The sequence below is a fragment of the Rissa tridactyla genome, chromosome 1 (assembly GCF_028500815.1).
Source record: "Rissa tridactyla isolate bRisTri1 chromosome 1, bRisTri1.patW.cur.20221130, whole genome shotgun sequence".
Classification (NCBI taxonomy): Eukaryota; Metazoa; Chordata; class Aves; order Charadriiformes; family Laridae; genus Rissa; species Rissa tridactyla.
Window position 1 is genome coordinate 98,363,016 of NC_071466.1, and position 11,292 is coordinate 98,374,307.

At 41.6% G+C, this 11,292-nt stretch overlaps 1 protein-coding gene across 1 annotated transcript; it reads right to left on the reverse strand.

Moving 5' to 3' along the window:
• Positions 1 to 4,345: 4,345 nt before the first annotated feature.
• On the reverse strand, positions 4,346 to 11,132 carry GATD3 (glutamine amidotransferase class 1 domain containing 3). Its single transcript, XM_054188341.1, has 7 exons — positions 10,978 to 11,132; positions 8,745 to 8,797; positions 7,870 to 7,983; positions 7,391 to 7,510; positions 6,469 to 6,561; positions 5,985 to 6,141; positions 4,346 to 5,369 (listed from the first exon to the last, which is right to left on the reverse strand). The coding sequence occupies exons 1-7, from the start codon at positions 11,089 to 11,091 to the stop codon at positions 5,241 to 5,243; spliced, it is 780 nt and encodes a 259-aa protein (XP_054044316.1). The 5' UTR covers positions 11,092 to 11,132; the 3' UTR covers positions 4,346 to 5,240.
• Between the last annotated feature and the right edge of the window lie 160 nt (positions 11,133 to 11,292).

The window sequence follows — 11,292 nt, forward strand, 5'->3', positions numbered from 1 at the left end:
AACTTCCCTCTTTATTATATTTTCCCAGAGCTGCAGTTAATGCCGTTCCCAGCAGTAATATATGACCGCCATTCCATTTTCCTGGGAGACTGCAAGGGAAGGTTTGAATGACTAGCAGACCTTGATTTGTTCTTCCTTGCCTGGGTGACGACACAGCAAACGTATGTCTTAAAGTTCACTCAATGTGCACAAGATGAGCAGCACATACTTCTTGTGTTTTCCAGAGTTCCAGCGTGAACAAGAGGGATAGTTTTGAGAACTAAGGAGCACAATAACAATTCACACATTTAAGAAGGTGGAATCTCGACTTCTCTCACTTGTAGTACCTTGGTGGCCCACGCCTACGTATTTCATATGGCAAGAGCATAGGCTGATAATCTGCTACATTAAAGAAATTCTTAAGAGATCCTTGTACATTATTCTTGCAAACGAATGGCTGTGAAAGCAAGTTTGCTTTTTCACATTTGACAGTGACGCTGGTAAGAAACAAAAAGGAGTTAGTTTGCTCATCTTGTAATTTTTATATATGTTTTCAGTGAGGCCAGTTTAACTGGTTAATGCTTTCTGCTGAGCTCCTTTCAGTTCCATCTGATATGGGAGAAATGGCCCATACAGATTATCAACAATAAATGAATGTAATACGTTTGATTCAGAATTTCCACTGTTATATCGGATAATATTCACATAGCATGGTACTCAGCAGTTGAACAAAGGGTACTGAAAAATATCGAAAATAAATACTGAAGGTGATTATTTTTAAATATGCAGCACAAAATCACATTGCTATGGGTAACACAATCCTCCTTGCAACTTCTGTTTCAGCGTCTGGGATTGTCCAAGTTTAGTCCCTTCTCTTCCCCCTCTCTCTCTTTCCGCAGAAATTCTGACCACCACTGAAATCACCTTGGAAAAGATAACCAAATATCACTTCCTTAATTCTTCTGAGGGCAAAGGCTGACCCATACAATAAGCAAGTTTCCCCTCAGACACTTCAATCCATAGGAAGGAGGAAGAAAAACAACTCAAACAAAAGACTCAAGCCCTGGAATGCAGGCAACTCTCAATTATTTGCAGATGGAAGATTATCTAACCTCACACTCCGGGGAAAAAAAAAAAAAAAGTATGTATCCACACATATGTAAGATACTGCTAGCTTGCAAACATACAGACCCTTCAAGAAACATTGTGTTTCCTTCCAGGAGTATTTTAATTGGCCTAGTAAAAGTCCCTCCCTACAAACCTTGTTTTCAGGTCACCTTGGCTGTAATAGCATTATTTATTTACAAAAACAAAACAAAACAAAGCAAAAACCAACCCCCAAAAAATAACAAAGAACCCCACCCACTGTGTACTTTTATGACTTTATACTACACCTTTCCTCATTTTTCAGTGATAACTATATCACAGGAAGGCTTTAGAGCTTAATGTGACTATATTTGATATTATACTTTCAGGGGTATAAAGAAGTCATTGTGTTGAAGAAATGAGTCTTAACAAGACAGTGGAACAAAGGCACTCATTATGATAGAATTGGAGTTCCTGTTTATTTTTGTTAAACAAGTAGGAAGCAGTATTTGCTTGATTTCCTCTATGCGAGAAAAAGTCAACATAACAATGTCATAGAGAAAACAACAGCTGGAATATTGTGCCTGGGTAAGTGAAAACCTGCACGGAACATTGTTCACCAAGTGCCCCCTGCTGGCATCTCATTCATCCAAAACATGTCCCTTGTAGACACAAACCCAAGGCTAAAAATGAAAAGCGCATCTCAATCCCTCTCATTTCTGCTTTTAGAAGAAAAAGGAAACGCTGTCAAATTTGTGAACACTGCAACAATCTGCAGTGAAACACTTTGTAAAATGGTTTTTGTGCATAAGCATCAATGAGGGCAAAACGGGGCAGGTGTAAACACAAGCGAGAGGTAACAACTCCTCCCCACACCCCACAAGTTCACCCCACCACATCACTGGAAAATCAACACAAGCAGGAGGGGCATTTATTACCACTCCCTTTCAGTAGGACAAAGTTCTTAAATGCTTTCTGACGATGAAAAACGGCAGGATCCATAAGCCAAATACTGCGTCCCTCCTTGTGGATGCTTGAAGAATGCACATTCTTTCACCTTTTATTTCTGATAGCGTTTAACAAAACGTTAATCATAAACTGCTATCCACTCGGCTGAAACTAGCAAACCACTCAGCAGCTCCAAACAGCCCTATGGAAGGAAAGGAAAAACCCAACTTGGCAGACAAATGTCTCTATTAATCTCTACATGCATATGGGATTTCCCTCCAAATTTACACTGGCTAAAAGCCAAGATAACAATCTTGTATCTTCCATCAAAGTTAAAAGGTCTTCTATTAATGTGTAGCAAAGGTTTGTACTTTGCACATTACTGTGAAATTAGAGAATTAAAAAAAATGAAAGGCAATTCTGGTGCATGATTCTTTCTCCCTTAAAAAAATGTTATCTCTGAATAATGAGGAAAAAAAGGGTAAAAGATGCTCTAAAATGTGATTGCTTCTGAAAATAATTTTTTGTCAGTGCATATCTGTTTGTCCCATCCCCACTAAATGTCCAAGCTTCCAGCACTGACAACACTGTATGGGTAGCTTGCTTTTTCAACTACCTTTAAAAACATTTCCGGCACTGAGGAGGAGCTGGTTCTTTGGTTACTCCCATTACAGCTTAACAGCCCTAGCCCTCAAAGAGTCACTGATATTGAGACCACCTTTTTACAGTATTGCTGTTATTTAGCAGACGAGATGTCATGTCAAATTAGGTCAGCTTTTCAATTTGCATACTTGATTCTAAGCATGTGCTACTGCGATAATCCAACCTGGAAGCCACCAGGTCAGGGATCCACATGACGACAACTGCATCTGCATAGAAAGGTACACAGTAGATTATTAGTAGTCTTCGTTATTTGGGTACTTGGATTCAAGAAAGAATGTCTGAGGGCTATAAAAAGAGGCAACATCTGGATGACCTAGCATCCAACTTGCAACAGCTGGTCACTGCATGATAATGGCAACTTCTTCAGAAAACCATCTTTTTCCTCAGGACACACGAGTTTAAGATTCAGAATCTAAGGAAGCTTTACGCCACCACAGCTGCACTTAGTAGGAACTGCAGATATGAGAAACCCTAAATACATACACACAACCTGCTGTGGCGAGGGGAGCTAATGGAAAGACTTAACTCTCAGTCCCCGATGGGAAGGGCTGAGCTCAATGTAGACCACCCTTACAGCAGATGATGGTACCGCTAACACAGGCAGCAGCTGTTCTCCCTCTGCTCCAGGGATTTCAATACCATCTCTGTTTTGTGATACCTTCTTGTATTACCAAATTTAAAACTCCTGCAGATGTAGGGCAGTCATGCATTTTAAAATGTTGTTACGTTTTATATGAACAATGACCTCCCATACTCTGCTAAGCCTCTGCGTATAAAATTGATATTATAAACGTCCACTTACATTCAAGTAAAGCTTATGGAGGAGAGTATCTGCAGTGAATTACATAGAGGCACTGTTCTAAATTCTGTTTCTTACCAACTCGATACTGAAAATTTCATGAAGAATCTGATGCACCAGCAAAAAAGTTTCAGATTATGCCCAGCATCCGCTTTATGAACCATGCTCGGTACCACGATGACCTGGTTTCTGAGTATGATTTCTTTGTAACCACACTGGAGCTGGTGATCTGCACAAGGCAGCTCTATGAAATCACCCAAGAAAAGAGTGCCATCTTGGATGTACAAATTCAGATCTTCTAAATCCAAACATGATTTTTTTTTAGTGACAAAAAATTAATCACATACTAAGAGGCTCCAGAAGCAAAAAAGCTTATTCTGTGAACACCTATATTGAGCAAGCCGAGCATGCTGACCACTCGCACTCAAGCTTCATTCCTCCTCTTTGTTCCCCTCAATTAAAAAAGTGTCATTCCACATCCCTAGCAAGACTTCAGCCATAGACACTATTTACCATACTCCAACCGAATCTAAGGCTCGTAGATTTCATTCACAAAGCACACAATTGTCCCTTAGAAGTATGAGTTCTCTTCAGCATGTCTCTTCAGTCATGTAAAAGGAACTTTAATACAAGGTAAGGGGTGTCATTTTGCTTGCTTGTTTAATGTGAGAAATGTTGCTTCCTGCTGAACAGAAAGGTAACAAATAACTTGGAAGGGGGGGGGGAAGGAGATTCTGCTGGATTCTATATGGAAAAAATGTCCCAAAGACATGAAGAGAACTGAAAAGCAGAAAAACCACTAGAATGTATCAACCAGCATTAAGTTGTCAAATGCAGCTGTCAAACAAAAGCGACGGGAGAATGATGAGATAAAGGCAGAAATTAATTTATTTATACATCATTATTCCAGACATTCAATAATATTTCTTTGGAGAAAGCTTTACTACCCTAAAGCAGGGAAAGTGAGGATAATTTGAGACTGTTTTTTCCATCCACTACTAGTCATGCAACTACTTTAATATGGATATTATCCTTAAAAATTGTGCGTCACATCAGCGGGTATTTTCTCCTTCATTTCAAGACCTTTTTAGCGATAATGGGCCAATGGATTAATTTTTCAAAATGCTAATGTTGTGACAGTTAAGATGTATCCTGCTGCTGATTGATATTCAGAATGGGTCCTTTGTGAAAACAGGATTCTTTGAAATGGAAAATCAAAACAATAATCTTTTAATTAATAGCAAACTAAATTAAGATGTGGATGAGGTCTATTTCCTTGACAGCTGATCCTGGCTTTTTGTTCACAGATACAGGCCTGAGCACATAAACCTTGAACCATGCACTAATTCCTCTCTACTCCCATTCTTCATCCATACACTGGATGAAGAATATACTGCCACTGCATCTCCTATATCCTTACAACACATCTCAGCTTCTGAAGGGGCCTTTAGTCTCTTTTGGCCCACACAGAAATGATGTGACACTGGTATATCGGAAGGACTGGTTTCAGAATATCTCCGCACAGCTCTCCCCAGCTGAAAAAGCTCAAGAAAATGCTCCGTGTCTCAGGCCAGGCTGCTTGTACTCCATAAGCCCTCCTGCAGGCCCCTCTCTCAGAAAGGGCATGGAAAACCCTGCAGCTGGGAATCAATCAGCTTCACATCAGCATTCGAGTGTGAACAGGACAAGCAGGTGAAAATGTTTCCATTGGTCCATGTTACATTTGATACTACACCCTAAATTTAAACATTTCTGATTCTTTTTTTTATTTGCCAGTTAATTTTAGCACATTCTTCACCATGGCCCCAATGCCATCAAAGATATTATGTAATTCTGTTTCACACATAAAAGCTGGGGTAGTCACCACCTTGTTTTTTGTATCCACGTGAGCTTCGTGAAAGGGAGTTAAGGAAAACACAGCCTGTGTCTCACCTGCAGATACTGTCTGCGAAACAACGCATCATTGACAAAATCTCACAACTCCACCGTCCTATAAAAAAAGCAACTCCAAATAAATCATACCGTCCAGCTGTAAAGACAGCTGCAACCTATAATCCAAGATACTAGAAGCTACATTTCCCAAAATACAAACACCGTGAGAGCAATCTGTGGGAACACTCAGAAACACAAGAAAACATATGAAATGTCTCTGAGTACAGTTTGATTACAGCATTATCCTTCAGAAAAAGAAGAAAAAAAAAATCTCAAAGAAAAGAGAACTGACCAACTGTAACCCATGCCAGTTTTATGTGCACATTCACTCAGCGTTTTACTGCATTCCCCGGTGTCCAAGGGAGTTCTATGGCAATGACTGAGAATGACTTTTAACTACGCAGCTGCGTACAGAAGACCATGTTTCTAATCATGCACTGTATTACGTGCTATCAGCTCTGCACTGTATATTCCCACTACACCGTAAGTGAAAGAGCATAGGTCCTGCATGTATTCATTACTGTAAGGACACATTACTAAACTGTCTCTCAACATGGAAATTAACAGGAAAGGATATAGTTACTTCTTTCACACAGTGCTTTCCTCCCAGTTCTTTAATGGCTCCTGCAGTCCCAGCATAAGGCCACTTGCCACCTTCCTCTTCTTCATGGCCCACAGTTACTTCAGCACCAGAGAGAACCTTTGCTGCCAACACTGGTGAAATGCAGCAAAGACTGCAACAAAAGGAATTATAAGAGCAATTCTACAATGGCACTCTCAAAACTTGGTCATCATTGAAAAGATTCAATTGGACATGGTCTTACAAATCTGGAAGATATCACAAGGCAACTTCCACTCAGCATTTTCTTAGCTGCTTCTCTGACAAACACCTACACACACACACATCTTGAAAAACACATTTTAAAAAATAAGCTACAACTGATACAAAACGGAAGATGCTTTTTCTAGTTCCAACAATAACAGCTGCACATTTCAACAAAACATATGTTGTCTCCATGCTCGCACTACCAAACAAATGTCCCTCCAACTAAAATACGTACCCAATAGGTTTGCCTGCTTTGTGGAAGTCTTTCAAGACACGTTCAACTTCTCTGTTCACCTTGCAATCTTTCCCATCAACAGCAAAGGTAGATCTGCCACAACAAGAAACTTCATACATACCTCAGTATAAACCTACAAAACAGTGATGCCTATCTGCCTGAGACTGGCTCTCTCAAGGGTCATCACAAACTTAATAGCTTCTAAAAGGTGGCTGAAAAAGCCTGTAGTTCATCATGAATGGTCTAGCCAAAATGACTCACTTCTAAAGCTTTAGTATGTCAGAAAGTTCCTTACTTGATATAAACATCTAGAAATATGAATTATCAAATCCGCTTTCTAGGATTAATGAGAAGTGGAAGAACAACGTTTTCAAGAAAAATACCTAAGAAGAAAAGGGAAATAACATTCAGGTTTCTCAAAGCCAAGAAAATGGCAGGTCAATAACAAGATAATTAGTATTCCGCATGGCTAACGCTTTTTTTTTTGAGCTAGCTGTCGGTTTTATCATTACTAATGCAAGAGGGGACTTTCTGGTAGGCAGACAAGAAACACAATAATAACATTAGGAACATCTGAACTATTGAAGTTTTACCTTCACTTCCCTCAGTCAGGTCCAAAAAAATCACCACAAGGTTGGGGGGAAAAGGATTCTTGTGCATTATCTAAACCCCAGAATTCCCAACATTCTTTGAAAAATTTAAAATGTGACAACGCCAATAAGAATTGTGACTGGAAACTACCATGAACAGCACAACTTAACTCCAACACTTTGAAAGGAGTTTTCCTTATTAAGCAGTGGCTACATATGTAGTAAATAAGGCCATTTATTGCTTCTTGATTTTATTGTGGGAATCACAGTTGAGTATGAACAGTTGATCGTGAATATTTAGTCAAGGAGTCTAACGCTTAGTTGGCACTCACAAGTTTTTAGCAGCTCCAAATCCACCAGGGAATATCACAGCATCATGGTCTGCTGTAGTAAGCTTAGCCAGGCTTGCAATTTTACCACGAGCAATCCTTGCAGATTCCACTAAAACGTTCCTTGAAGAACCAGAAATAAAAGAATGACATGAATTAAGCATTTGTGCACAGAAGAGAATAAAGTAAGTTTTGGCAGAGGAAGGGGAGGGGGAGGAAGCAAGAAAACCAGTGGTACTCAATAACTGAAGCTATCAATGCTTCTGAAATGCTACTAGTGAGAAACACAGGCATTAAAAGATTGTATATAACCAAGTCCAGAAGTTTAATATTTTCTTCGCAATCAAAATACCAGCTAGCATAAAGCTACCAAAGCCAGTCAGCAAAGTGCTACAAATGCAGTTACAGGACGCTATGTCCGAAGAATGCCTAAGAGACTGAGGCTCAGCAGTCATGGAAAACACATTAAACACAGACTTTACCTTGACTCAGCTTCAGCTGGTTGCCCTTTACTGTGGTCAATGACATGCATCTGAGGAACATCTGGAGCATACATCTGAACCTCCGCTCCCCCACGACTAAGGTGCACCAGTATGCTACAAAAATGGAGATAAAACGTGCTGAAAACCTTGTAAGAGAGGCTTTACCTGGCCCCAAAGCCTTGCTACAAATACTCCACCACTTCAAGAGGAGGAAAAACGCACGTCCTACCAAAGCATACTGAGCACGTAGTAGCAAAATCCCTGTACGTAACACTGAAGTGCAAAGCAAAACAGAAAGTCAGTTTGGAGGTAGGATCAGGTAAGCTAGAGACAAGTTTCTTTCTTTAGTGCTCTTATGCAGGCAACCACAAACAATAAAAACTTCCTTTCTCATTGCAAGTCCCCAGGTGTTATGGAAGAGTCCCATGATTAACATACCTATGTGTCCATTTAATCTCAGTCTAGGTGAAATGTCTCTTAGCAATTAACACTAAGAGTTAATAATTCAGCTTGAGCATTAACAATTCTCGTATTAGACTTAGCCCCAGGAACAGAAACTCAAAGTGATTATGAAATGAAGTCTTTACTTAACTCTCTTGAGATTGATTCTGGAACTCTGAATTTCTGTTTCTGAAGGAAAGACTCTCCAACTCACTGCTCTGGTACAGCATGCATTGTGCTACATCTCTGGAAAATCAGAAAGTGCTGCAAGAACATTGCCTGAGCTCCCAATTATGCTGTGAGAAAACTGTGAAGCTTTATCATACATCTTTGAGGGCAATTCTGATGGCCAGAGAGCGCAAAACTGAATTCAACAGACTGCTGTAATGTAAAGGGCAGTTTTTTGGAGCCTACAGTTTCATAAAGCAACTTACGCTGAGGCCTCATGAATTTCTGTGCCATCATAGACACCACAACCAGATAGGACCTGCAGAAAGAAAATCAAGAGAGTATTTCAGGTGATGCAAAACTTCCTACAGGATCTTTCACAAGCCTTGTAAGATTAAAAAAACCCCACCCAAACAACAACAAACCTCCTTCCACCCTCTAAACAAAAAAAGAACTTAGCAACTAAGCCAGTCAACATCATACTATTAGCACCAGTGCTGCCATTTGACATACTGCAGAACTGGCATTTCCTATTTATAGCCACCCATCACAGACAGGTCTCAGAAATAATTAATATTTATTTATTGACTTGTGCATTTATTCCTCAGGGTTAGTTAATAAAATGACATGATATCCTTAAGTATGTTTATACTGTGCACACAATGGGTTATTCTGAGTGTCATACATCTATTTATGAAGTGTCTATATCTGTGTGAAATACCTTCTCATCCAGATGCACATCAAACAGAAATGGGACAGAAGTGCACCTTGAGCTGACACTTAGGATAAACTACCTTACCGGCTGCTGTATTTTCAATCCGCATCAGAGATCAATAGCTAAATCACTTTTAACTTAATTATGCTATATTAGCCATACTTTTCCTTATTACCACGGTAATAATACTTTCAGTTTGTTTATACACACTGGAGAATAAAAAGCACAAAGCAATCAGCTATCCTTGTGTGGGTGGAAACAGTCTTTCACGAAGTAGAAGAAAGGAGAAAAAAAAAATATTTAAAACTCCAGAAATAAAGCAACTATAAGAATAAAACAAAACCAAAAAAAATCCAAAGGATTATCTAGTTCCTGAAAGTACATATATGAACTCTTGTGGGGTTTTTTTGTTTGGTTGGTTGTTTTGAAAGAAAAAAATCCAGTTAGAGTTCATTTATTAACTTCACTCTCTTCCCTCCTGGTTTTATCTGTTTTTAGAAGCTTGAAAATTTTTAATCACAGACACACGAACAGAAACTCGTAACTGAAGCTGTCTTAGTTAGAAACGCTGGACTTGAAGGGGCTTTCAGATCACACCAGCCAGTCCTCTGCTCTCACAGGCATGACATCCTACCACCACTTCCCCAAATGAGTAAGATACATGGATGTTCCTCCGTCTGTGCTAAACCTAACTACCATTTTGCTGCTCTGATATTTAAGAGCCGCCTTCTACTTTCCAACTTTTAATTTCATCTTCTATTTAATTTAGACTGAATACAAGCAACTGTGCTAAAGTTATCTTCTGTAAGAAACACTTTTTAAATGTTTTTGAAACTCACCAAAACCAAAGTACTAAACCACCATCTTCTTCTGTGATCTCAGTAGCTGCTTGGTCATAAATGTGTCTTCTACCATAATCAGAAACTTCCATCGCTAATATCAACAGTAATATTTGTTTTCCACTCTCTATTTAAAAAACTCTGATTTGCTAAAATAACAGCATTCCTGGTAAGTTACCTTTTAGGCATCTGGCCTGGCATTCTGCCCATTCCTGAGCCAGATCTCCTCATGGAGGTAAGGCCTTCTTGTTTCTTTACATTTTATACTGCCAAGACTATGCACGGCTCGAGCGCCAAAGACTGAGCTCCAGAACTGTGTATCCATTTGGGACGCTATCTACAGCCTGAATTTTCCTTTGGCAACCTGTCGCTCCTCCATCTCCTTGCTTTGTTTTGTATTTTTAACATGCTCTACCTCCTTCCTGCAGGAGAGAACCCAGTTTAAATATTTTCCTGTACGCCGCCAGGACCTCTCCCGATTACACTATAAATTATTTCAAGTCCCGCTCTTTATAACTCAACTCCAGGCCAATAACAACTACACAGAAGCCAGTTTTTACGTGTTTCCCACTCCTGGTCTGGCTTCCTGCGAGTGACTCGATTCTAAACAGCTTTATCTTCTCCATTTCGGCCTCTCCCGCGGCCCTCCAGCTGCCGCCGCCGCCACCGGGACAGCCTTTCCCTCGGCCCGACGCCACGTCGAGCCCTCCCACCACCACCAGCACCAGCACCAGCACCAGCACCAGCACCAGCCCCACCGCCAGCAGAGGGGCCGAGGGCGGATGGGGACAGCCAGGCAATAAAACCCCCTTTTTTCTCCTCAGAGTTGCAGCGCTGCCCCGGGCTACCCCCGCCCCCTGGCCCAGCCCAGCCCGGCCCAGCCCAGCCCGCGGCCTCCTCCGGGCGGGGCGCGGTGCGGTGCGGCGCGGCACGGCCGTTACTCACCACAGCCACGCGGGCGGGGCGGCGGCGCCCGGCGGAGCAGTGGAAGGAGGCGAGGCCGCCGGGCGTCGCCCGCCGCAGCGCGGTGCAGAGGGCCGGCCCGCGGGAGGCCAGCATGGCGGCGGTGCGGGGAGCCGGGAAGAGGCGCTGGGGGTGGGGCGGGGCGGGGCGGGACGGGACGGGACGGTCCGTGAGGCCGCTGCGCCCTTGGCGGCGCCGGCGGGGGGCGCCCCCTGGCGGCGGGGAGGGGCAGGCCTCGGCCCCTTCCCTAACCGCGTTTAGCGATAATAGTAGTAGTAGTACAAAATAAGTTAAAAC

Bases quoted from the DNA above. Each gene is read 5' to 3' on its own strand.
- GATD3 (XM_054188341.1), bottom strand. From the start codon at position 11,091: ATGCTGGCCTCCCGCGGGCCGGCCCTCTGCACCGCGCTGCGGCGGGCG. The intron at 7,511-7,869 runs GTAAAGTCTGTG...TGGTTCTTCAAG, and splicing joins CCAGCTGAAGCTGAGTCAAG to GAACGTTTTAGTGGAATCTG. The intron at 6,142-6,468 runs GTACGTATTTTA...CTTTTGTTGCAG, and splicing joins AAAGCAGGCAAACCTATTGG to TCTTTGCTGCATTTCACCAG.